The sequence below is a fragment of the Poecilia formosa genome, unplaced genomic scaffold, assembly GCF_000485575.1.
Source record: "Poecilia formosa unplaced genomic scaffold, Poecilia_formosa-5.1.2 Scaffold8, whole genome shotgun sequence".
Lineage (NCBI taxonomy): Eukaryota > Metazoa > Chordata > Actinopteri > Cyprinodontiformes > Poeciliidae > Poecilia > Poecilia formosa.
The window spans coordinates 4,908,306-4,934,810 of record NW_006799947.1 but is presented as its reverse complement, the minus strand read 5'-3'; the positions used below and the strand labels follow the sequence as shown (position 1 = coordinate 4,934,810).

Sequence of the window (26,505 nt, the reverse complement as noted above, 5' to 3'; positions counted from 1 at the left end):
TTGGAGGTTTCTCGGCTTTTAGTTTTTCCTTTGGAGGCTTCTCAACTTTTGTTTCTTCTTTTGGAGGTTTCTCAACTTTTGTTTCTTCTTTTGGAGGTTTCTCCACCTTTACTTTTTCCTTTGGAGTCTTCTCAACTTTTATGTCTTCTTTTTGAGATTTCTTTTCCTCTGTATGTATTTGTACTTGTATTGTTTCTTTCAGAATTTGGCTGTCTTCTGTGGTAGCAGGAGTTTCCTTTTCTTTTTCCTCATGTTCTAAAATAATCAGAACATTTATTATTTAATTTTAGGTTTTATTATTGAAGATTCTACATAAATAATTTAAATATCTAGACTGTACATGCCTGATACTCATACTTTATTTTTTCATTTTTCCAAATTTCTGTTAACTCCTTTAAATCAAACCAAACTTTTATGGTTTTAGGTCAGTTAAGATTTTTTTTTAATTATAAGTTTTTTATTTATATCTTATCATTTCCTTTCTTCTAATTAAGAAGTTTGCATATATTTTGTTTACAATTTGCTTTTTATCTTGCATGACAAAGTATCAGAATTGTTTTTTATTCTTCCCCAAACCTCTCTCAGTCAGTTTTCTGGACTTTTTGTTCATTATTTCTGATATAACTAAAAAAAATGGGTCAGGATAGCATCATGTCTTAATTGCACAGACCTTTGGATGTGTACTCTGTCATAAAAATCCCCAGTTCCATTTGAATTAAACAGCATAATGCTGCCACTACCAAGTTTTTGTGTCGGGTCATGTACCTTGTGGACTTGTGGCCCAAAACTTTAAATTTGGTTTCTACAGATCATAACGCATCTTTTTGATATTTTTAACCAAGCCACAAGACCTCACATCCATACTGCTTAGCCAAAACATAAACACAAACATCAACTTCAGTGAGGCTCATTTGTCACTGTTGGGTCTTGGTCACATTATGATGTATTGTTGGAGAACAATCAATAAACCATTGAAATATGTCAGCAAAATGGGTACAATCAACAAAACCACAGTCATTTATCACATCAAACATTTTTGATAACCTCGGTGGAAATAAAAACCAAGTATTTGTGATGATAATACCTGTCTCAAATTGGCCAGCGGGTTCTTTTGGTGATATTTTGTAGCCAGCTTTCTTCAGCCTCTCAAAGGGAACACGAGTCTTCCTCTTTTGTTCAGGTTCTGCCTTTTTGCTCTCGCTGTTATTATTGTTTTCATCGTGATCATGCTTCAGTTCTGCATAATCTTCGTCCGTGTAATCAGGAGATGTTCCTACTTTTTCCTCTTCCTGTTCGCCCGACTCGAATACAGCAGAGTCATTGACAGGAGTTTTGGAAAGCACAAGTTCTGGTTGTCGAACTAATGACTGTTTTTCCAAATCTTCATCAGCAGCTTCATACTGAGCTTTGTCGTCTTCCCCCTCACTTTCAATCAGTTCCTCTTCAGCTGTGGAGTCCTCCTCTTCCTCCTGATCTTGTTCCCTGCCTTCAATTTTTATTTCCTCTAATTCTTCCTTCTCCTCAGTTTCCTCCTTACTCTCTACCAAAACCTCAAAAGTTTCAGGTTCCTCCTCGCCTTTATCTTCTATTGTTGCTTCAATTTTTGATTTTTCCTCTTCCTCTTGTTCTGCTAACTCTCCCTCTGTTGTTGGCGTCTCCTTTTCTTCTTCTTCTTCTTCTACTAAGATATCGTCTGTTTTAACTTCTCCCTCTTCTTGTTCTTGTCCTGTTTTTGAAGTCTCGTCTTCCACCTCATGCGCCAGTTGTTCTTCATCTTCCTTTGGTGTAACCTCATCCACCATCTCTGTTTCCTCCTCAACTCCAACATCGATGATTTCCTCTTCCAGCGAAGACTCAAGTTGGATTTCTTCTGTATGTTTCACTAATAGAGTGATAGCATCAAATTTAGTGATTGGTCTTCAGTTTGGTGAATGTGTGACCGAATAAAGGTCTGAATACCCTCATCTTCCTCTGCTTTGGCCACTCCTGCTTCGTCGGCAGCTCCGGTGGCCTTTTCAGCCTCAGCCTCCTCTGCAGCAGAAGCAGCTTCATCTTCGATGGCATGCATCATCTCTGCAACTGTATCAGGGACTTTTGTAATCACCACCAAACCCATGTCCACACCTTTGCTAATTTACATGAAGATAAAATAGTCTTTAGGGTGAAAAAGAGTGGAAATAGCAGAAATACCCAAGATGATAGTATTAGAGACTTTTGTTTTTTGACTGATGCACAGATCAAATCAAATACTCAAATCCAGTTAATAAAACCCAAATATTTACAGTAGAGTTAAGCATGTAAATATTTGGGCACTGTTTTTATTTATTTTAGATAAAAATAAATATTTAACCTTTATGACCTCTGTACATGGAGAACCTCCCAACTGAACCTGAATCTACAAAAAAATGTGGTTCTGCTAACCCAAAAGCTAAACACCGTTAATATCAGACAGATATAACCTGGGTAAATACAAAATGCAGCTTTAAAAAAAAAAAAAAAACTACTGAAATTGTTTAAATTGCTCTGCTGTTCAAATGTGCCTCAGTTAAGGTCAGAGTTCATGTGGGGAACTCTGACCTCACTGTGGGAAAGTTTCAAGGCCAAAACCACTGCTGACCCAAAAGAACATAAATGCCTTGTTGGAAACTAAAACAAATGAAGACTTTTAAGTGATTTAGCCCAAGTCTGCACTTAAGTGCAAGCAAAATGCTTTTGGCTGCTGTATTCCCTTAACTCATCATTAAAAAACTGCATTTAGTATTGACCCAAGCTGATTCCGTTTGACAGTAAAAATTTGTTTCATTCACTGTGTATGTGTTCAAATATTTCCATTTATATTATACAAGGATGTCTCTATAAATAGCTGAGATAAAGTTTACATTTAGTCACACAGAATATGCACGACGCAGAAAAATGCAATATTGATTATTTTTTTTAGGTTCCCATATGCATTCATACAAAGACAATGTTCTTTAAGGATCAACACAAGATAATCGTAGTCATAACAACAACAACAAAAATCATGTAGTTTTGTGAAAGGTTACAACAAATTGTGATAACAGAAAATGAAGTCAGTATTGTGTAACATATTTATTATGACAAACATTATGATGCATATTCAGTCATGCCAGGACAGGTACAAAACGTAAACCAACAAACCGTTTACAATGTTTTAAGGCTGGTGTGTGAAATAAACATTAACAAAGTCAATAACGAAGACCACATCATCAACCCGGTTAATTGTGGTAAAAAAAAAAGAAAAAGAAATGCAATTACTACCAACATGCCACAGAGGTCTTTAGTTAATCTGTAGAGAAACCAATCTACCTGCTAACATAAATAAAATACAATCATATGTTCCCAGCATGGAGACTTTTTCTCACCTTTTTCAGGTGGAGGTAGAAACTCCCCTACAACAAGAAGATATGGCTGTTTTTAGAGTCGAGCATTAGTGTCTTTTTGCAGCAACATGCGGGAAAATTATTGTATTGCTTACCTTTCTTTCTCACCAGAGTGATATCAGATGGAGAAACAACAGCTTCATCTAAACAAAGAGGAGCAGAGATTTTTGGTTTTGAGCTTTCTACACCACAGAGTATTGTAATAAACTCTAAAGTATCATATTGCATCGTAATACATCGTATCGTATCATATCGAAATGCGTAACAACTATATTCTGACAACTTGCAAGATCAAAAATCCAAACCTTTTTCAGTGACAACATTTACGGTGAGAGGACTGACAGGTTCACCTAAAATCAGATAAATTAATAGTGATCAGATTTCAGAGTATCATAATGTTTTGTGATTCACAGTAATTGCTAAAAGCCCCACCTTGATCACCACCAATCATACTTGACATGTAGCCCAGGAACAAATCCTTCTTGTCGGTAAATTCCAGTACCGCATCCTCAACAACTTTCATCGGGTCCACGGAAACGTCCGGAATGATCGCTGGAAGAACCAGAACATGTTTCTGTGTGAAGGACGCACTAAAATGTGCAGAAACGCTCTCTGAACGCATTATGTTACTATGACTCACTTTGTTCACCTATCAGTGTTGTAGAGAGGTAGCTCATAATAATGTTGATATGTTCTTTAATGATTTCTGCTGTTGTCTGCAGAGCTGATAAGGGGCTGAATCCCACAGCCTCCTGGAGGTCTGATAAAAATAAGTACATCAAAATGGAGCCAGAGCGTCCAATGGAATGTGAAATTTAGATATAAGGTAATAAATCTAGGTGGCATTGTACCTTTCACTGTGTCCAGTACCACATCCAAGATCGCGCAAAGCACATTCTGGATGTATCCTGTGATGCTATTCACAAATTCATCAAGAATATGGAAGATGTTTCTGCCGATCACCACAGGGTCAATAAAGCTGATGTCAATGGTTCCTGTGAAGAGTAATAAATGTATAATACTTATTATTATGCATTTGTGTCGTTGTGGAGGCAATAATTAGAACTTAATGATGCTGCCACCAAAGTTAACTGATAAAAATAATACCTTAAACATAATCTCAAATTCAACGTATTTCAGCTTTTACCAGCATTTACAGAAAAAAACTGACTTTATTAAATTGCGTGAAAAGTATAAAATGAAATAAAATAAAACACATTTTCTAAGTTTAAGTTTATTTCAGACTGACATCCTACAGTTAAGACATGACGTAATCATGTATTTGCATTTTGAAAGAAAAGGAAACAGAAAAAATGACTTTGATAAAACATATGAAACATAAATTATTAATCTGTAGTTACAATTGGCACAAAAAAATAAACAGGAAAATAGGAAGGCCTCACCCTTAGAGATATCCAATATGATATCAAATAAAGCACAAAATATGTCCTGAATGCAGCCCACTAATCCATTCACAGCATCATTTATGATATTGAAGAATTTCCTGCCCAGGACCACGGGGTCGGCATAGCTGATGTCGATTGTTCCTGAGAAGAGCAAGACAAACTTCAGTCAAGTGACGCCATAAAAGGTTTTCAGTTTTACATAAATTTGAAGATGAAAAAGTTGTACTGAAGGGAATCAAGAGACCAGGAAAAAGGACTTTTTTTTTTTTTACTACTGTGCTTCTTAAAATGCGCAACTCTGCTTTCGGGAACAGCTCATCACGTTTTAGCTGAATTAAATAGACATCTGATTTTAAAGTCAGTGATGAGTTTTACTTATGTAAAAGAGAATTTAGTACAATTGGTTTAAATAGATAAAGAACCTCGAGATTACATCTCATGTGCATTTGCACTATATAAATAACTTGAACTTACATTTTTTATTTAGATTTTTCACATCGTAATTTGAGTCTCGCACAATAGACAAAGAAGGAAATGAGATGTGGTACCTTTAGATACATCCAGCACGGTGTCTAAGACGGCACACAGTACGTCCTGGATGTAGCCTGTTATTCCACCAACAGTGTCATTTATAGCACTGAAAAATGTCCTGCCAAGTACTACGGGATCGATGAAGCTAATGTCAGTGGTTCCTGAAAAACACAAACGTGGTATTAAAAGAGAATCCCGCTTCACGGTGTAGTGGGCAATGCAAACTATGTGAGATGCAGTCATGTGAAGAATCTGGAAAGCGCGTAAAATATTCAGTTCATCGTTAAGAAATGTCTGATCTTTTTGAATTCCTAACCATAAACTGTGCTTTTTAAAATAATGTTTTATTAATAAGTAACAGAGTTATCATAGGGTGCCCTAATTTTTCCCAGCATGACCACAGCTGTTCTCAGACGGCACCTTTCACTACATCCAATGTGGAGTCCATGAGGAGGCAGAGCGAACTCTGGATGAAGGCCCCCACTTCGGAAACAAAGTTGTTAATAACACTGAAGAACCCTCTGCCAATTATCACAGGGTCAATGTAGCTGAGGTCAAGTTTTCCTGAGGAGAAGACAAAGGATTTGGGAGAAACAAATCCAAAATTAGCTCAAGTAGGCTTTTGTTGCAAGAATTTCGAAAGACTGATTATGTTTTATTTAATTATAATACAATTAGACACTATTACACACACCTTTTTTTATATCCAAAACTGCATCCGTTACAGTATCCACAGTGGCACACAGTGAGTCCCTGAAGGAGCCAACCACGCCGTACACAAAGTCGTTGGTTGAGTGGAAAGCTCTTCTTCCAATGACCACGGGATCGATGTAGCTTGGATAAAAGGTTCCTGTGATGTACGATGCAGGCACATTACGTTAGTCTTACATTTTATTTCATTTGTTTTGTTGACTACAGGTGCATTGGCATACCTTCTTCATCTGAAAAGTATCGAACAAATGCATCTTTTGCTTCTATAACCTCTTCAGCAGCGTAAGACGCAGCAGACGAGGGGCTACTTAAATCAGGAGCACATTCTGGAAAAAAAAAAAAAAAGAAAAAAAAGCGAAGCTATTTCAGTTCCTGACTGACATATTCACATGTATGTCAGTCAGGAACTTTACACCAAGGCGTACCTTGGAACTTATTTAGCAGACTGGACACCTCGTCTACAGCATCGTTTACAGCTTGAACTGGGTCCGTAATGATTTGGTGTACATCTGGGGGGAAGACAGAAACGAAAACAAAAACATTCAGAGATCGGTTACGATTTAAGCGAACACACTCCAAGGCGTTTGCGACGCACCTGGTACTGCTTTGTATTCGACAAAGTCGAACATCACCACACCTACCACCACCCAGGACAGGAGAGCAGCCAGGGCGATCAGCAGCTCCACAGACACTTTCACCTTTCTGACGAGCTCCAAAGCTTTTGATTTGAGAGAGCTTGTCTGCGCTGCTCTGCTGGAGCCCCCGGCTGCACTCGCCGAGTGGGGTTTGGCTCCTGTGGGTGGGATACACGAGAGTGATGATTGAATGATTGAGCAGCAAGCAGTTGCTTTATCAATTCTAATGCGATGAGATTTAATTACATAGTTTGTCCACAAGGGGGCACTGAAGCCTTCTGGTTTTTAAATGGTAGATGTTTCGGAAAATCTGGATGCAATTTATCTGACCATAAAAATACTTAAAAAAAAAAAAGTAATTTAGTCTCAGAACATATGCCCCTAGTCTGACTGATATAAAATATAACACAAATTTGTCAACAAACCCAGCAGACACCAGAAAGCGGCACTGAAATGATATTAGATAATGGTTGAAAAAACAGATTAATCTGAGATGTTTGATGAGGTCACAAGTGACTGATGCCATGCTTCCCTCAACATTTATATGCAACTTATTCACCTGTTTGTGAATTTTGACCAGTGCTAATACTCTCCATCCTATTTTTGAAACTCAATGTCAAAGTGCAACATTGCCAAAAACAACAGATACAAATTAAGCAAACAAATACTAAAAAATACACTTAATCAGTTCTACCTGTTTTGGTACTAAGTTAGTCGCCCTGGTTAAGACTGAAATGAAGAATAGTTGTTGGTAACAGAGGACTTCTCCATCACAAACATAATGTAATGCTGTGCTGCTCTGTGCTGTTGTTGGTGTTGGTGTAACTCTGAGACACTGCCTTGCTAAAGTGTTCATTTCTCTTGACCTTTTGTCACATTACAGTCACAGACTTAAAAGCTATTTCTTTGAATTCTATATGTGCATATGCTGGAAAATTAAATTAAACAGTTTGCAAAAGTTTGCTCAAATAAACTTTTGAGAACTGTTGCGGGTATTTGTATTCAGCCCTTCTGTGTTCATAGTTTGTGGAGCCACCTTTTGTTGTAATTACAGCTGCAAGTGTTTTTTTGAAGTGTGTCTCCTCCAGTTTTGCGCATCTACAAACTGAAACTCTGCACGTTTTTCTACATATTACTTCAATAGATGTACGTTAACCTAACATTGGCCAGATTGGACATAGAGTGTTGTTGAGCTTGCCATAGGTTCTTACTTAAATTTGTGTCTAAACTTTGGTCCATTTTAACACAGGTTTTGATCAAAACCTGGAGCTCCGGCTGAATGTTTACCACTGTTGTGCTGCAGGAAGAACCAGCCTCAAGTTTCCTGAAAGCCTCTAAAAGGTTTTCTTCCAGAATAAACCTGATTTGCTCCATCAACCTTCCAACTTTGACCCGCATCTCCTCCCCTACAAAAGAAAAGCATCGCCACAGTATGAAGCCAACACCGCCATGTTTTATATGAGCCTTCTCTGGCGTCGTCCGTGTGTCTCCTTCATGATTCTGACAAACTACAAACAGAACTTTCTGCTTGCCACTCTTCCATAAAGGCCAGCTTTGTGGAGATTTCATTTAGGGGTATCAGTCTAAAAAGGGGTTGAAAACAAGTGCAGGTCACACATGCCAGATTCTTGCTTGTAAAAAAGAAACAATTTATATTGATAACTCTTAACACTGCACTGTGACTCTACCAATAAAATCCATTGCAGTTTGTAGCTGTAATGTGACAAATATGTAAATTTAAAAAAAAAATCTATAAATACTTTTGCATGGTTCCATAAATGCAAATTCAGTCAATTTAGCTAAGAATCTACAGAAAAACTATAATAATAAATGTTTTCTTATGAAGTCGATGAAGCCAAACAACTTTAATCAGAACAGGTGAAGTTTTGTTTTACACCATAGCTTTTTAAAACCTGAAGTCAGCAGCACAAGTCATGTCCGTCACATGAGAGCAATGCTAATTCTCCTGCAACATGATATCCAGTATTTATAGCAACCATTTTCAACACTTACTCCACCGAGCAAATTGCTCGTTGAAACATTATTCATGTATTAAAACGGCAGATATTGTTTGTGCGTTAATGCTGGTGAGAGCAGGTGAAACAGTTCCTACCTTCAGCCATGGTGACGTGGAGACTATCTCAGAGATATAAACCAAGCCTCCGCATTTAGAACCGCCTGGGGATGACTTCAGTATATCCAATCAAAGTTGACTTGTTAATTAAAAAAAAAATAAAAAAAATCCATGTCCCTCATAGTAAATTATTCCATTTCCACGTGTTGATGTTTCATCCTCCAGTCTTCCGTTGTGACGAGGAAAAACAGAAGAAATCAAATAAACACTTACAGGGAAAAAAAAAAGAGAGAAGGTTTAAAGGGAAATTTGGAGCTGCCTGTGTGGCAGCTAAAAGGGGTGTGGGGGACCAGCAGAGCGAGGGAGGAAGGAGCGAAGCCAAGCAAGGGGTCTGGATGGGGCGAGCAGAGGATCCCACCCAGTGGTATTGGTGCCTCACATGGGTATTGGTCAGCAAAGGGACCTGATAACTTCAGGATAACTTTATCCCCTTCCCTCCATCCCAGAAAGCCCAGGTTATTCTTAGCCGGAGCTCTGCTCACCAGCTGCTCCGTCAAACCCTTTTTTGGCACTTGTGGGGGGGGTGCAAGGTCAGACCAGCTGGCTGGATGGGGAACCCCGATTGGCTGCAGCTAAAATCAACAACAAACTGTCTTCCCCAAATCTGGAGTTAACAACAACTCGGTGGATTAGTCTTGATATAACGTTGCAACTCTGTAGCAGACATGTTTTGTATAATATTTAGAGGAGACATGCATACTTTTTTTTGGTGTAAATTACCACTTAGTGAGAGTCTCATTCAATAACCAATGATTTTTAAGCATGTGGTTATTGTTTTCCACCACAAGTTATTTTATATCAGGCATCTGTTTGTGTAGGGATTGTCCCTTCCTTACTTCCTGTTTTTGTCCAGGTACCAATTCTTCTGTCAAATGTCCAACACCACCAAGACACCTGGTGGCTGAAAGGTGATAAATTATATACATACAAATATTTATTTCTTTAATTGAATACCATTATTGTCTTAATTCCTAACCATGGTTACATATTAACATATTTATCATCTTAGATGTCAACATGTAGACATTAGGAGAATCAGAAAATGGGAAAAAAAAAAGTCGACGTCATACCACATTGTAAAGGTATTAAAAATATGCTTTTAATATTAGTAGATTATATTTCTTCATTTCAAAATACGGGACACACATGACTTAATGGGTCAAATTCTACGCCAGTGAAAGCAACACAAACACAGCTATGCACAAATAAAACAAGGAAAACCAAAACTGTCCTCCAACATAAGCACCGCTGGCTGGAGATACGCAGAAAATATAATGTGGCTGAAACAGAGGTCAGCTGAGGAGGCTGAGCTCATTGGTACAGGAGGAGGGAGGAATCTCTCCTCCCTCAGCAGATGCAGTGTCAAATCCTCCGGTGACCTGCAGTAAACTTGTGTGAAGCTAACTTGGAACGTGCGTGAGTATGGAGGATGCAGATTGTTTTACCTAAATGTGTGAGGAATGTCAATTTTTTTTTTTTTTTTGAGGGCGGAAATAAATCAAGAATTTAAGATAATTTATTTGGTAATTGACCTTTGCAATCTGGCAATATGACGTTCACAGTCTAAATTTGTGAAATTTGAACTTTGGTTGCATCATTTCTCTAAAGCTAGAATCAAATACATTCTGAGAGTGAAAAAGTAATCAGTAAAAGAATTATATTTTATATGTACAGCACCCGTCACATATGTAAATAATAGAGGCACTCACAAAGATAGCATAAATATTAAATACTACAGTAAAAATATATGTTAGTTATAACAAGTGGTTCGTTTTATTACCTCAAACACGTCAGTCCATTCTCCCTTGGCCTCTAACATCAATGAGGCCTTTTGACCACATAATATTGTATCTTTTCTCGTTTGGACCATTCTCTGTAACCATGGAAACGGTTCTGGATGACAATCAGCAGTTTCTAAAATACTCTGATGAACCCATGAGGAACAAATGTAATGTATCTTCCCTATTCTGATACGTCTAGATATCTAAACATATTAAGTTGCTGCCATGTGATTGGCTGACGCATTTATGTTAGGAAGCAGTTGAAAAAGAAAAGTGAATAAATTATGTCCATCGTTGCCAAATGCTTGATCGAAATGAAAGATTGCTGCAGTTGCTTTTTTTTGTCGTGCGGTGGGCTTAGTATGAAGAGAATTTTTTATTAATCTGATTGCATTGTTTTATAATTAATACTAATTTGGACTCAGATTCCATCAGAATCTGATGAAGTGATGGAAAGTACTGGATTGATTTGAACTGAACCTGAACCAAATTGGTTTCTTTACCAGTTGAAATGTGTAGAACCTGTTTGTCTTGTAAAGTACGTTGAGAGGGAATTCGGGGCCGGAAAAAACATAAATAAATAAATAAATAAATAAAGTATGTGCCTCCTTAACAGATTCATCGCTTTTGCCTTTTTGTTACACTTTATCAACAAACACATTTTAATACAGACCCAATATAACTCTTGTAAATGCAAAATGTATTTTCAAATCATGATTTAATTTATCAAGAGAAAATAAATTCTCTAAAATAACCTGGGAATATGTGGAAAAGGAACAACGTGTTTGGGCCGACCTGGAGGGCACCGGTCGCCACGAAGCAGTTCATAATTTCTTGATCACCTCTTTGAATTCTTTTAATCCAGTCTAGTTTCGTGGATTGAACAAACTGCATAATGTCTTGTCACAGGACGTGAACTGGGTGGATTTCTGGGCTTTAAGTAGGACACACCAGAGCTTTTATCTTACTTTTTGTCGAGCTGTTTAAAGGTGCTTGTGTGTTCCAGATTATTGGCCAGCTGCCGATAATCTGGAATAATAATAATATGCCGATAATCTGGAATAATAGTAATCTGCCGATAATCTGGAATAATAATAATCTGCCGATAATCTGGCCAGCTAAGATGTGCTTGAGGTTACGGTCATAAATTGTTAGTTGGACGCTCTCCTGGAGCAGCAAATCATCCCGACTACACTAGTTGTTAATTTTCTTTATTTTGATAGTCTGAGGTTAAACTCAGTTTCTCTTAAAATGTGGGTAATTACAGTCTATTCACGATCAACAAGAGGGTCAATTACCTTTTCACATAAAGTTAAAGAGCAAGTGTGTGAATGTAGAGCGAAGTGCTTTGGGGTCTTATGGATTTGATGAAGCACTTTTGAAGGACAGGCCATTTACCATAATGTCAGGATGATATTAATGGTTTTTCTCCCCTTAATAGCCAAACTCATCTTTGAAAAACTTCTATGCTTACTCTGGTTATCTTTGTCTTGCATTAAAAGGTGTTTGATTATCTGAAACATTTAAGTGTGACAAAACAAACATCATCATGAGTATGATGCATTCTTTACATAGCTTATCTTTTGAAAAAACAGGTTGCCCAGCAACCCTTAAAAAAAAAAGAGTTGTTTGAATGTCAGAAACACAAATCTAATACTTGAAAGATTGTTTATTTGAAAACCAGCTGTGTACAGGTAATAGACAGACAATAAATAATAGCGAGAGCAAAAAAATAAAATAAAATAAAATTTTGTATGCCTAATAAATTAGGAAAAGAAGTGATAGAAAATGAAAATGTACAGTTTACTTTACCACCCATGGAAAGCAACATAAATACACACAGAAATGGCGATTTGTCCTGGATCACATCCAGAGGCAGGTTTTGACACCTTGTAGTAAAAAAACCCCAAACCAAACCAACCAAAAAAAAGAGTAACATATAACACTGGCTGAACATAAGAACATGTTATTTAAAAGTACATGTAATGCAGGGACAAATACAAGTACACATCCTTCATTCTCAGCATGTCAAAGCAAAAAAAAAAAAAGAAAAAAGAAAAAAAGAGAGGAGATCTTATACAGCCTGACTCCATACGTCAATGCGACATACATTATCAGTACACTAAGCAGTCACCTAAACAATGGTTTCAGCTCAAGAGGAAGTCCGCCCCGCTTCAACTACATAAAGCTAAACTAAAGATTACTTTAAGCCAAGCTAAAACTTGTCGGCTTGAGCTGAAATGCTATGGATGCACTTAGTATCGGTGCTGAATTAGCCCTACGCTTCGGGCTTGATCGGACGAGTCCATGATGCGAGTTAGTGTTTGTAAAGCGTGAAGGCATTCCGTTGCGTTATAAGAAGATTACTAAAGAGATGAAAGGCAAAAACAGGTTTTATAGTACATCTGAGTTCCTTGAGAAGAGAAGTATTGTTAAATCAGCCTCGTAAAAAAAAAGGAAAAAAATAAAAAATGGCGCTGAGGTCTCAGAAAAAAACGTCAGATGCTTCGGTCCAAGACGCCTGCAACCGCACTAGCAGTGTATGGTTTTTGTGAAACTTTAATTTCACCGAGTTAAACACACACTGCTCCAGAAAACGTAAACTGAAACATTTTTAACCTTTAATTAAAAAGAAAATATATATATATATATATATATATATTCCACATTCTCCCAAATTATCAAAAGTAATATAAAGTAAACAACAAAAAAAGTTAAGTAAACAAGCAATTAATATTTACAATACATACAGAGTACACAACTTATGTTGCTCATTTATGAAAGTTTATTACTTCCGGCCCCCATCAACATCCTCGGAGCTGATGTGCAGTTCGCCGCTGTCCGTCCCCGTTTCCATGACGTCTGGAAGAAGTCCGTCAAAAAACAAAACAAAAAAAAAAAAGCTTTTCTAAGATGACAGAAAAGGAGGTGCGTGGCTCCCTCTGGTGGAACGCCCATGAAATGACACGAGATGAGGGCGGAGGCGCTTCAGAGATTATCCCCCGGCTGGTACTGAGGCTCAGTGGCTGTGAAGTAGTCCTCCAAAAAGGCTTGCAGATACTCAAAGGTGGGCCTCTCCTCGGGGTCCTTCTTCCAGCACTGCACCATGAGCTCGTGCAGGGAGGTGGGGCAGTCCTGAGGGCACGGCATCCGGTAGCCTCGCTCCACCTGCTCCAGAACCTCGCGGTTGTTCATGCCTGGGGACGAGGGAAAGCGGACAGATTCCCTCTCACTGACCTCATTCAAAGCTCCCAGCAGCACTAAGCAGCTTAATGCATCTAAGAGTTTGTGATTTACTGCTGGTTCTTTGTTTTTGTTTGCTTTAATACGCCATATTGTTGGTGTGGTTTGATATCTTATGAGACCTTTTTTCTTGTTTTTGATGATTTTTTTACTTCAGATTCAAATATGTGTGCTCTTTTATGTGAAAGTGCTGCATAGTTGTGAAGTAGAATAACGTCCTAATGGGACGTAAACCTCGGCCTCGGTTTCAGCTCATCGTTGGGTGTTTAGCTCCCGTCGCCTGAATCAGAAGGTGCCACCACCAAGACGAATTTATCCTCAAAGGCAGTTTATTGCTCTGGATTTTATTTAGTAAATGGCGTGCAATTCATTTTAAATTTATGGATTACGGTCCCTCTGCTTTGTGTTCGTCTATCGTATGAAATTGAAACAAAATGCACTAACATTTGTGGTAGTAAATGCGGCTTATTTTTCCTTGCAAAAACCCTAACGAGGCGACATGCAGCATTTATCAGACGTGACCAATCAACAGGAAGACGTCTCACCTGGATAGGGCACCCTCCCCTTGGTGACCAGCTCTGTGAGCAGGATGCCGAACGACCATACGTCTGACTTGATGGTGAATTTCCCGTACAGCGCGGCCTCGGGAGCCGTCCACTTAATCGGAAACTTGGCGCCTGAAACAAGTAAAGGCGTTTGGTTTGCATGTTTACTCCTCCAGCTACGGCAACGTGTTTGTGACTTCGCTTTTGCCGCTCCCCGAGAAAATACTTCGGCGGTAAGTAGGTCAGGTTTCATCTGTGGTTTCACATCACAGCGTCCCGCTGGGAAAATGACGGAACAATTCCATTATCTTTCCCCCTCCCCTCCTCTCCCGTCTCCGTTCACACTTGGCCCTAGTTAAACAGTCAAATGTTTTTTAAGCTGCTGTCCAACGAGCAGCTGGGCATGTTGACAAGAGTAGTTTATGTCCGACTCGCTGAGGAAAAGCAGCCGGACTGTCGAGTGGAAACTCGAGCAGTTAAACGCGCTCGTCTGGATTAGATTTTTCACTGTTGCTCGATATATATTCAGCTGCCTTTCAGCCATGTTCCAACCACATCCTTCTGTTTTCCAAGTGTTCATCAGAACAAATTCATGCATGTTTACCCTCTGCAAAACCACAGACCTTTTTCCTCTGACTGCAAGTATTCCTAAGGATGTTGTGGGTGAGGGAAACTGAGGCTACTGAAGGAAAATTGGAGGAACATGTAAGATATGTGCACACAGATCGGCCTTTGATGCAAGTGTGTCTTGAGTTTTCAATGTCTGACACTAAGTCAGAATAAGCTGGTCCTGATTTAGCTCGGTTACAATTCCAAGTTTTTTTTAAATATTTGGTAAAATGCCAGAATAATAAGAGAGAGTACATTTTTTGGTAACGTTTTTCAAATTCTGCGAATGACATCACATTCATCATGTGAGCTGACGGTGTTCTTGTTGAAAAACAGTAATAGAAAAAAAAAAAAGAACAAGTAAAAACTAGTTTAACGAGATGCAAACTGCCAGAAATGCACAGTATATGGTTTATCTCAGCCATGTTCACTATATCCTGTTGGTGGGAGAAAGCACTAGATACATAAATCAAGGTTGGTGTGCAAACTCTGACTTCCCCAAACAGAGTTCTGACTTTAGGTAGGAAATGATGCTGTTTTTCCGACTGGGAATTCAGAAACTAGATTAGAAAGATTAGTAGAGCCCATTGACCCATTCCTTCTGACATAAACATAGGCAGGTTTGTAGGCAACTTTGCCCTCACGTATTTGTTTCAGTTCTACACTTTCTCCGTTTTAAGATCTAAGTAGGTATGCCTGCAGATGAAACAGGTATTTCCAAAGGAAGGCGTTTCTCGAGATGTAATTGGACAAACAAAATCAAGTGCAACACGATTGGGGGAGCCTGTCGTCGTTATTACATAATAACAGCATCCGACATTACCTGCATCTCCATAACTTTTCCCCCCCGCCTGTCTTAACAGTCTGGTTACATTTCAAAATAAGAGCATCCACATAATCGCATTTATTTAACAGCTAATAGTTGTGACTTTTCTGCAACATTTACTAGTAGGGAGGGCTAAATGTTAGCCATTACATTAAATCTATTTTGGTTACAGGAACAACGCGAAACTGACATTAAGCTAATATTAAAAGAAATAAAAATGAAATTATCATTCAAAAAATAATGTTAAGTCAAAGGATGGTTGTCCATTTGGATGTCCAACCTTTTCTTTGGGAGTAAATGTAACCCGGCTGGTGTCTTGAGATGATACTTCAATATGTTCACATCATTTATACCAAAATATTTTGGCACAAATCTGCCCCTTCACCACGCTCCTCTATCCGGCGAGCCCACCTTGTCTCGCTGTGTATTCGTTGTCCTCGATGAGCCTGGCCAGACCAAAATCGGCAATCTTGCAGACCAGGCCGTCGCCCACCAGGATGTTGGCAGAGCGCAGGTCCCTGTGGATGTAGTTCATCCTCTCAATGTACGCCATTCCTGCTGCCACCTGGGAAAAGGAGGTTTCATTATTTTTCCATCTAAAACAACTTAAAACCGAACAGTTTCAAGGTCGGCAAATGTGTGTTATGCAAAAAGCGTCTTTTTTTTCCCCCTCACACACACACATTAGTAAATGGGCCCACACTTCAGCCACGCCATTAAAACCACCGTCTAATGGAAACGGGAGAACGGCACTGCAGCATTTAGCATTTAGTCCTCAAACCCAACGCTGGAAATCAACTCATTAGAAGATAATCAAAACCAGCTGGGAGATCCTAAACAGCCGTCATCTGATTGTTTTTACAAAACTATAAACCCCAGCTGAACATTTTACTTAATTTGGATACTTAAACTCCTTTAAACGGGGGTTGTTAGTTTAATAATGTACAGTTTGTAAGGACTAGTGCAAATGAAAACATTTTATCTGATTGTAACTTAAAAAAACGGATTTAAAGGAACGATTGCATCCATTTATTTAACAGGGACAAGAGGTTCCTCGCCAAAACAATAAAACAAGGATGGTTTGTAGAAAGGCAAAGCTAATATGTTTATTAGCCAATGATTTATGTGTACAACAAAGCACTGATGGAATCAGTCCACCATAAAACAACAACAAACAAAAAGCACAGTAAAAACTAGAGAGGTTATTAGCAGCACACCTGCGCCGCCATGTCCACCAGGTTTGGCAGTTTAAGGCCTCGTCCTTCTCCGTCTTTCAGGAAATCCAGCAAACTTCCTAAAAAAGAAGAAGAATCTGTTGCATTTCACTCTTATAGAGGTTTTCCAGTTATTCCCTAGGTATCTATTTTATTTATTTTTTTGTTCTCTCGAGGAATGACGCGAACTGTGACCTTTGCTCATGTACTCTGTGACGATGTAGATGGGCTCTTCGGACACGACGGCGTAGAGCTGCACCAGTTTATCGTGTCGGAGCTTCTTCATGATCTGAGCCTCCTCCAGGAAGGACTCGGGCGACATGGTGCCAGGCTTCAAGGTCTTCACCGCCACCTTTGTGGTGCCGTTCCATGTGCCTGATGAAAAAAATCAAAAATAGTTGCAACACGATTCCGTTTGTCTAAGGAGTGGTGCTCATCTTTGGAACAAAATGAACATTTTGTATATTTAAAAACCATTTTCAGTTCTACGTCATGCTATTGAGCCAGTGTGAGCCGAATGTGGCTTCACAGCCACTGGTTTCAGACTGCTGGGAGGGACCGATGCGGAGTTGTGGAAAAACTGTCAAAGAGATGTGAAAATATGCAAAGTTTTCACATATTTCTAAAAAGATAAAAACCGGAAAGGTATGGCAGTCGTTTGCAATGAAGGTGAAACGAATCGTTACAGCTGCATGTTTTAGTACAAGTCCCTGCAGGGCCGTGAACTTCTAATAGGTCTTGTGAAGAAAACCGTGTCCACAGTACGACGCAGCCAAAACCATGTTTCACAGGGCTGCCTTTGAGGTGATGTCTTAGCTTTTTTTCTTGGCCTTCCTCAAAAAAAGAGAAAGATGTGTGGCGTGCACGACTGCAGAGGTCCAGTCAACAGATTCCTTCTTTGTGGATCGGTGCGGCTCTTCAAAAGTGATTTATCTTCCTCCTTCTCTTTCCAGTTTGCGTGGACGGCCACGTCACCGTGTGTTTGGATTCGTGGCGTGCTGCATTTATTTTCAGAAGATGGATTGAACTTTGCTCCAAGACAAGTTCAAAGCTATATAAACTAAGTCTGCTAAACATCGTCACGTATCACTAGGTTTCTGCAAGGATTTTGGGAAAAATGTGAGGGAGTTCATGGAAGGAGTGTGTCCTCTGTGCACTGGCCACCGACATGTACAGCAGATATTTAAGTATCAGTTAACGTTTAGAACATAGGACATTGGGACAAGTTGTGTTTTCATGAAGCTCAAGTCAAAATATGCTGTCTAAAATCTTGACTCAAGCAAAATGGGCGCAGCTTTAAAACAGCAAATTAGAACCGGGTCCCACACGGACTCCAATTACGGACAGCTGTTTTGCAACAGCTGTCCGAACCGTCGCCCGCGCCAAACGATACACACCCATCCAGACTTCTCCGAACTGGCCGTTGCCGAGGCGTTTGATGAGCTGCAGAGACTCCCGCGGGATCTCCCACACGTCTTTGGTTTTGACGGAGAGGTCGGTGAGACGAGGCATGCCTTTGTGGCACGGCACAATCAGCCGACAGCACAGCCCTGCAGCCCTGGCTGGAAACGCGGGAGGGCACACGCGTGAAAAACAAAACTCCTACTCGGAGCTGTCATGGTAAGTCATTGCTCTCCCTCAAATCAAGCGTTCTCACCGGAGTAGTGCTGAACAAGCTGCTGGAGGGTCTCGAACTGGGCCCTGGTGGTGATGTAGTAGCCTCCGTTGTCCAGTTTACGAATCTTGTAGTGTTTGACGTGATCTCCCTTGATGTCATCCCAGTCCTGGATGGAGAGAGAGTACGCCCCTGGAACGGAGACAACGCATGCGTCAACAAATAGCATATAGGCATGTAGTTCATGAAAACCAGGGAGCAGAAAACTGATGCCAGTGCAATAAAGTAATTTATGTAAGTATTTCCTATTGTTCCACATTCAACTTTCTCTGTCCTTCATGTCTATTTTAGCATGGTATGAATTTATGGTCAATACTTTGGTCTGACGGTCATGAAATCTGGAAATTTTCACAGTCAAAAACAAGAACGGAAATAGAACAAGAGAGGGAAGGATATGAGGAAGGACTAACAGGTTGGATATGAGGAAGGAAAGAAAAGAGGGAAGGAAACAAAATGAAGAAAGACATAAGAAAGAAGGATACAAAAATGACAAGAGACTTGAGGACACAGACTAAAAAGGAAGGACATGAGGAAAGAAGGACATACAGAGAGAGGAGGAAGCGTGCAAGGATGGCAGGACAGATACAAGGAAATAAATTAAGGGCATGAAAAACACAAAGAAGGGAGGATGTACTTGAGAAGATGCAAGGGAAGAAAGGCAGGAAAAAATGAATAAAGGAAGAAAAGAAATAAATGTAGAAGGAAGGAAGAAGGGAAAGAAGAAGTAAGGGAGAAAGGAATGAAGGGNCGGGAACAGCTCATCACGTTTTAGCTGAATTAAATAGACATCTGATTTTAAAGTCAGTGATGAGTTTTACTTATGTAAAAGAGAATTTAGTACAATTGGTTTAAATAGATAAAGAACCTCGAGATTACATCTCATGTGCATTTGCACTATATAAATAACTTGAACTTACATTTTTTATTTAGATTTTTCACATCGTAATTTGAGTCTCGCACAATAGACAAAGAAGGAAATGAGATGTGGTACCTTTAGATACATCCAGCACGGTGTCTAAGACGGCACACAGTACGTCCTGGATGTAGCCTGTTATTCCACCAACAGTGTCAATTATAACATTGAAAAATGTCCTGCCAAGTACTACGGGATCGATGAAGCTAATGTCAGTGGTTCCTGAAAAACACAAACGTGGTATTAAAAGAGAATCCCGCTTCACGGTGTAGTGGGCAATGCAAACTATGTGAGATGCAGTCATGTGAAGAATCTGGAAAGCGCGTAAAATATTCAGTTCATCGTTAAGAAATGTCTGATCTTTTTGAATTCCTAACCATAAACTGTGCTTTTTAAAATAATGTTTTATTAATAAGTAACAGGGTTATCATAGGGTGCCCTAATTTTTCCCAGCATGACCACAGCTGTTCTCAGACGGCACCTTTCACTACATCCAATGTGGAGTCCATGAGGAGGCAGAGCGAACTCTGGATGAAGGCCCCCACTTCGGAAACAAAGTTGTTAATAACACTGAAGAACCCTCTGCCAATTATCACAGGGTCAATGTAGCTGAGGTCAAGTTTTCCTGAGGAGAAGACAAAGGATTTGGGAGAAACAAATCCAAAATTAGCTCAAGTAGGCTTTTGTTGCAAGAATTTCGAAAGACTGATTATGTTTTATTTAATTATAATACAATTAGACACTATTTCACACACCTTTTTTTATATCCAAAACTGCATCCGTTACAGTATCCACAGTGGCACACAGTGAGTCCCTGAAGGAGCCAACCACGCCATACACAAAGTCGTTGGTTGAGTGGAAAGCTCTTCTTCCAATGACCACGGGATCGATGTAGCTTGGATAAAAGGTTCCTGTGATGTACGATACAGGCACATTACGTTAGTATTACATTTTATTTCATTTGTTTTGTTGACTACAGGTGCATTGGCATACCTTCTTCATCTGAAAAGTATCGAACAAATGCATCTTTTGCTTCTATAACCTCTTCAGCAGCGTAAGACGCAGCAGACGAGGGGCTACTTAAATCAGGAGCACATTCTGGAAAAAAAAAAAAAAAGAAAAAAAAGCGAAGCTATTTCAGTTCCTGACTGACATATTCACATGTATGTCAGTCAGGAACTTTACACCAAGGCGTACCTTGGAACTTATTTAGCAGACTGGACACCTCGTCTACAGCATCGTTTACAGCTTGAACTGGGTCCGTAATGATTTGCTGTACATCTGGGGGGAAGACAGAAACGAAAACAAAAACATTCAGAGATCGGTTACGATTTAAGCGAACACACTCCAAGGCGTTTGCGACGCACCTGGTACTGCTTTGTATTCGACAAAGTCGAACATCACCACACCTACCACCACCCAGGACAGGAGAGCAGCCAGGGCGATCAGCAGCTCCACAGACACTTTCACCTTTCTGACGAGCTCCAAAGCTTTTGATTTGAAAGAGCTTGTCTGCGCTGCTCTGCTGGAGCCCCCGGCTGCACTCGCCGAGTGGGGTTTGGCTCCTGTGGGTGGGATACACGAGAGTGATGATTGAATGATTGAGCAGCAAGCAGTTGCTTTATCAATTCTAATGCGATGAGATTTAATTACATAGTTTGTCCACAAGGGGGCACTGAAGCCTTCTGGTTTTTAAATGGTAGATGTTTCGGAAAATCTGGATGCAATTTATCTGACCATAAAAATACTTAAAAAAAAAAAAGTAATTTAGTCTCAGAACATATGCCCCTAGTCTGACTGATATAAAATATAACACAAATTTGTCAACAAACCCAGCAGACACCAGAAAGCGGCACTGAAATGATATTAGATAATGGTTGAAAAAACAGATTAATCTGAGGTGTTTGATGAGGTCACAAGTGACTGATGCCATGCTTCCCTCAACATTTATATGCAACTTATTCACCTGTTTGTGAATTTTGACCAGTGCTAATACTCTCCATCCTATTTTTGAAACTCAATGTCAAAGTGCAACATTGCCAAAAACAACAGATACAAATTAAGCAAACAAATACTAAAAAATACACTTAATCAGTTCTACCTGTTTTGGTACTAAGTTAGTCGCCCTGGTTAAGACTGAAATGAAGAATAGTTGTTGGTAACAGAGGACTTCTCCATCACAAACATAATGTAATGCTGTGCTGCTCTGTGCTGTTGTTGGTGTTGGTGTAACTCTGAGACACTGCCTTGCTAAAGTGTTCATTTCTCTTGACCTTTTGTCACATTACAGTCACAGACTTAAAAGCTATTTCTTTGAATTCTATATGTGCATATGCTGGAAAATTAAATTAAACAGTTTGCAAAAGTTTGCTCAAATAAACTTTTGAGAACTGTTGCGGGTATTTGTATTCAGCCCTTCTGTGTTCATAGTTTGTGGAGCCACCTTTTGTTGTAATTACAGCTGCAAGTGTTTTTTTGAAGTGTGTCTCCTCCAGTTTTGCGCATCTACAAACTGAAACTCTGCACGTTTTTCTACATATTACTTCAATAGATGTACGTTAACCTAACATTGGCCAGATTGGACATAGAGTGTTGTTGAGCTTGCCATAGGTTCTTACTTAAATTTGTGTCTAAACTTTGGTCCATTTTAACACAGGTTTTGATCAAAACCTGGAGCTCCGGCTGAATGTTTACCACTGTTGTGCTGCAGGAAGAACCAGCCTCAAGTTTCCTGAAAGCCTCTAAAAGGTTTTCTTCCAGAATAAACCTGATTTGCTCCATCAACCTTCCAACTTTGACCCGCATCTCCTCCCCTACAAAAGAAAAGCATCGCCACAGTATGAAGCCAACACCGCCATGTTTTATATGAGCCTTCTCTGGCGTCGTCCGTGTGTCTCCTTCATGATTCTGACAAACTACAAACAGAACTTTCTGCTTGCCACTCTTCCATAAAGGCCAGCTTTGTGGAGATTTCATTTAGGGGTATCAGTCTAAAAAGGGGTTGAAAACAAGTGCAGGTCACACATGCCAGATTCTTGCTTGTAAAAAAGAAACAATTTATATTGATAACTCTTAACACTGCACTGTGACTCTACCAATAAAATCCATTGCAGTTTGTAGCTGTAATGTGACAAATATGTAAATTTAAAAAAAAAATCTATAAATACTTTTGCATGGTTCCATAAATGCAAATTCAGTCAATTTAGCTAAGAATCTACAGAAAAACTATAATAATAAATGTTTTCTTATGAAGTCGATGAAGCCAAACAACTTTAATCAGAACAGGTGAAGTTTTGTTTTACACCATAGCTTTTTAAAACCTGAAGTCAGCAGCACAAGTCATGTCCGTCACATGAGAGCAATGCTAATTCTCCTGCAACATGATATCCAGTATTTATAGCAACCATTTTCAACACTTACTCCACCGAGCAAATTGCTCGTTGAAACATTATTCATGTATTAAAACGGCAGATATTGTTTGTGCGTTAATGCTGGTGAGAGCAGGTGAAACAGTTCCTACCTTCAGCCATGGTGACGTGGAGACTATCTCAGAGATATAAACCAAGCCTCCGCATTTAGAACCGCCTGGGGATGACTTCAGTATATCCAATCAAAGTTGACTTGTTAATTAAAAAAAAAATAAAAAAAATCCATGTCCCTCATAGTAAATTATTCCATTTCCACGTGTTGATGTTTCATCCTCCAGTCTTCCGTTGTGACGAGGAAAAACAGAAGAAATCAAATAAACACTTACAGGGAAAAAAAAAAGAGAGAAGGTTTAAAGGGAAATTTGGAGCTGCCTGTGTGGCAGCTAAAAGGGGTGTGGGGGACCAGCAGAGCGAGGGAGGAAGGAGCGAAGCCAAGCAAGGGGTCTGGATGGGGCGAGCAGAGGATCCCACCCAGTGGTATTGGTGCCTCACATGGGTATTGGTCAGCAAAGGGACCTGATAACTTCAGGATAACTTTATCCCCTTCCCTCCATCCCAGAAAGCCCAGGTTATTCTTAGCCGGAGCTCTGCTCACCAGCTGCTCCGTCAAACCCTTTTTTGGCACTTGTGGGGGGGGTGCAAGGTCAGACCAGCTGGCTGGATGGGGAACCCCGATTGGCTGCAGCTAAAATCAACAACAAACTGTCTTCCCCAAATCTGGAGTTAACAACAACTCGGTGGATTAGTCTTGATATAACGTTGCAACTCTGTAGCAGACATGTTTTGTATAATATTTAGAGGAGACATGCATACTTTTTTTTGGTGTAAATTACCACTTAGTGAGAGTCTCATTCAATAACCAATGATTTTTAAGCATGTGGTTATTGTTTTCCACCACAAGTTATTTTATATCAGGCATCTGTTTGTGTAGGGATTGTCCCTTCCTTACTTCCTGTTTTTGTCCAGGTACCAATTCTTCTGTCAAATGTCCAACACCACCAAGACACCTGGTGGCTGAAAGGTGATAAATTATATACATACAAATATTTATTTCTTTAATTGAATACCATTATTGTCTTAATTCCTAACCATGGTTACATATTAACATATTTATCATCTTAGATGTCAACATGTAGACATTAGGAGAATCAGAAAATGGGAAAAAAAAAAGTCGACGTCATACCACATTGTAAAGGTATTAAAAATATGCTTTTAATATTAGTAGATTATATTTCTTCATTTCAAAATACGGGACACACATGACTTAATGGGTCAAATTCTACGCCAGTGAAAGCAACACAAACACAGCTATGCACAAATAAAACAAGGAAAACCAAAACTGTCCTCCAACATAAGCACCGCTGGCTGGAGATACGCAGAAAATATAATGTGGCTGAAACAGAGGTCAGCTGAGGAGGCTGAGCTCATTGGTACAGGAGGAGGGAGGAATCTCTCCTCCCTCAGCAGATGCAGTGTCAAATCCTCCGGTGACCTGCAGTAAACTTGTGTGAAGCTAACTTGGAACGTGCGTGAGTATGGAGGATGCAGATTGTTTTACCTAAATGTGTGAGGAATGTCAATTTTTTTTTTTTTTTTGAGGGCGGAAATAAATCAAGAATTTAAGATAATTTATTTGGTAATTGACCTTTGCAATCTGGCAATATGACGTTCACAGTCTAAATTTGTGAAATTTGAACTTTGGTTGCATCATTTCTCTAAAGCTAGAATCAAATACATTCTGAGAGTGAAAAAGTAATCAGTAAAAGAATTATATTTTATATGTACAGCACCCGTCACATATGTAAATAATAGAGGCACTCACAAAGATAGCATAAATATTAAATACTACAGTAAAAATATATGTTAGTTATAACAAGTGGTTCGTTTTATTACCTCAAACACGTCAGTCCATTCTCCCTTGGCCTCTAACATCAATGAGGCCTTTTGACCACATAATATTGTATCTTTTCTCGTTTGGACCATTCTCTGTAACCATGGAAACGGTTCTGGATGACAATCAGCAGTTTCTAAAATACTCTGATGAACCCATGAGGAACAAATGTAATGTATCTTCCCTATTCTGATACGTCTAGATATCTAAACATATTAAGTTGCTGCCATGTGATTGGCTGACGCATTTATGTTAGGAAGCAGTTGAAAAAGAAAAGTGAATAAATTATGTCCATCGTTGCCAAATGCTTGATCGAAATGAAAGATTGCTGCAGTTGCTTTTTTTTGTCGTGCGGTGGGCTTAGTATGAAGAGAATTTTTTATTAATCTGATTGCATTGTTTTATAATTAATACTAATTTGGACTCAGATTCCATCAGAATCTGATGAAGTGATGGAAAGTACTGGATTGATTTGAACTGAACCTGAACCAAATTGGTTTCTTTACCAGTTGAAATGTGTAGAACCTGTTTGTCTTGTAAAGTACGTTGAGAGGGAATTCGGGGCCGGAAAAAACATAAATAAATAAATAAATAAATAAAGTATGTGCCTCCTTAACAGATTCATCGCTTTTGCCTTTTTGTTACACTTTATCAACAAACACATTTTAATACAGACCCAATATAACTCTTGTAAATGCAAAATGTATTTTCAAATCATGATTTAATTTATCAAGAGAAAATAAATTCTCTAAAATAACCTGGGAATATGTGGAAAAGGAACAACGTGTTTGGGCCGACCTGGAGGGCACCGGTCGCCACGAAGCAGTTCATAATTTCTTGATCACCTCTTTGAATTCTTTTAATCCAGTCTAGTTTCGTGGATTGAACAAACTGCATAATGTCTTGTCACAGGACGTGAACTGGGTGGATTTCTGGGCTTTAAGTAGGACACACCAGAGCTTTTATCTTACTTTTTGTCGAGCTGTTTAAAGGTGCTTGTGTGTTCCAGATTATTGGCCAGCTGCCGATAATCTGGAATAATAATAATATGCCGATAATCTGGAATAATAGTAATCTGCCGATAATCTGGAATAATAATAATCTGCCGATAATCTGGCCAGCTAAGATGTGCTTGAGGTTACGGTCATAAATTGTTAGTTGGACGCTCTCCTGGAGCAGCAAATCATCCCGACTACACTAGTTGTTAATTTTCTTTATTTTGATAGTCTGAGGTTAAACTCAGTTTCTCTTAAAATGTGGGTAATTACAGTCTATTCACGATCAACAAGAGGGTCAATTACCTTTTCACATAAAGTTAAAGAGCAAGTGTGTGAATGTAGAGCGAAGTGCTTTGGGGTCTTATGGATTTGATGAAGCACTTTTGAAGGACAGGCCATTTACCATAATGTCAGGATGATATTAATGGTTTTTCTCCCCTTAATAGCCAAACTCATCTTTGAAAAACTTCTATGCTTACTCTGGTTATCTTTGTCTTGCATTAAAAGGTGTTTGATTATCTGAAACATTTAAGTGTGACAAAACAAACATCATCATGAGTATGA

The 26,505-nt window shown here is 39.2% G+C and overlaps 3 protein-coding genes across 7 annotated transcripts in view; all 3 read right to left on the bottom strand.

Annotated features, from left to right (window-relative positions):
* LOC103155484 (fibrous sheath CABYR-binding protein-like) overlaps nucleotides 1–9,195 on the bottom strand; it is a 23,791-nt gene extending 14,596 nt beyond the window's left edge. The window contains exons 1-17 of one of the 5 annotated variants that reach the window (XM_016663049.1): nucleotides 8,798–9,195; nucleotides 6,645–6,842; nucleotides 6,475–6,558; nucleotides 6,271–6,375; nucleotides 6,033–6,188; nucleotides 5,759–5,902; nucleotides 5,356–5,499; nucleotides 4,805–4,948; nucleotides 4,253–4,396; nucleotides 4,042–4,161; nucleotides 3,834–3,953; nucleotides 3,707–3,751; nucleotides 3,497–3,544; nucleotides 3,384–3,410; nucleotides 1,960–2,079; nucleotides 1,085–1,882; nucleotides 137–255 (exon numbers count right to left, since the gene is read on the bottom strand). In XM_016663049.1, coding sequence (XP_016518535.1) covers nucleotides 137–255; nucleotides 1,085–1,882; nucleotides 1,960–2,079; nucleotides 3,384–3,410; nucleotides 3,497–3,544; nucleotides 3,707–3,751; nucleotides 3,834–3,953; nucleotides 4,042–4,161; nucleotides 4,253–4,396; nucleotides 4,805–4,948; nucleotides 5,356–5,499; nucleotides 5,759–5,902; nucleotides 6,033–6,188; nucleotides 6,271–6,375; nucleotides 6,475–6,558; nucleotides 6,645–6,842; nucleotides 8,798–8,807 — 2,526 coding nt within the window. In that variant the 5' untranslated portion in view covers nucleotides 8,808–9,195. The remainder of the gene's footprint in view (nucleotides 1–136; nucleotides 256–1,084; nucleotides 1,883–1,959; nucleotides 2,080–3,383; nucleotides 3,411–3,496; nucleotides 3,545–3,706; nucleotides 3,752–3,833; nucleotides 3,954–4,041; nucleotides 4,162–4,252; nucleotides 4,397–4,804; nucleotides 4,949–5,355; nucleotides 5,500–5,758; nucleotides 5,903–6,032; nucleotides 6,189–6,270; nucleotides 6,376–6,474; nucleotides 6,559–6,644; nucleotides 6,843–8,797) is intronic. The other 4 variants (XM_016663029.1, XM_016663033.1, XM_016663038.1 and 1 more) reach the window with 4 other exon arrangements.
* Nucleotides 9,196–12,250: 3,055 nt separating this feature from the next.
* Nucleotides 12,251–19,387, bottom strand: LOC103155058 (tyrosine-protein kinase fyna-like). Its single transcript, XM_007576591.2, has 7 exons — nucleotides 18,694–19,387; nucleotides 18,434–18,598; nucleotides 17,232–17,411; nucleotides 17,040–17,116; nucleotides 16,234–16,387; nucleotides 14,388–14,519; nucleotides 12,251–13,796 (listed from the first exon to the last, which is right to left on the bottom strand). Exons 1-7 carry the CDS (start codon nucleotides 18,968–18,970, stop codon nucleotides 13,588–13,590), a joined length of 1,194 nt encoding a protein of 397 aa, XP_007576653.1. The 5' UTR covers nucleotides 18,971–19,387; the 3' UTR covers nucleotides 12,251–13,587.
* Nucleotides 19,388–19,631: 244 nt separating this feature from the next.
* On the bottom strand, nucleotides 19,632–23,562 carry LOC103155475 (uncharacterized). Its single transcript, XM_007577176.2, has 7 exons — nucleotides 23,145–23,562; nucleotides 20,992–21,189; nucleotides 20,822–20,905; nucleotides 20,618–20,722; nucleotides 20,380–20,535; nucleotides 20,106–20,249; nucleotides 19,632–19,846 (listed from the first exon to the last, which is right to left on the bottom strand). The coding sequence occupies exons 1-7, from the start codon at nucleotides 23,152–23,154 to the stop codon at nucleotides 19,647–19,649; spliced, it is 897 nt and encodes a 298-aa protein (XP_007577238.1). The 5' UTR covers nucleotides 23,155–23,562; the 3' UTR covers nucleotides 19,632–19,646.
* Between the last annotated feature and the right edge of the window lie 2,943 nt (nucleotides 23,563–26,505).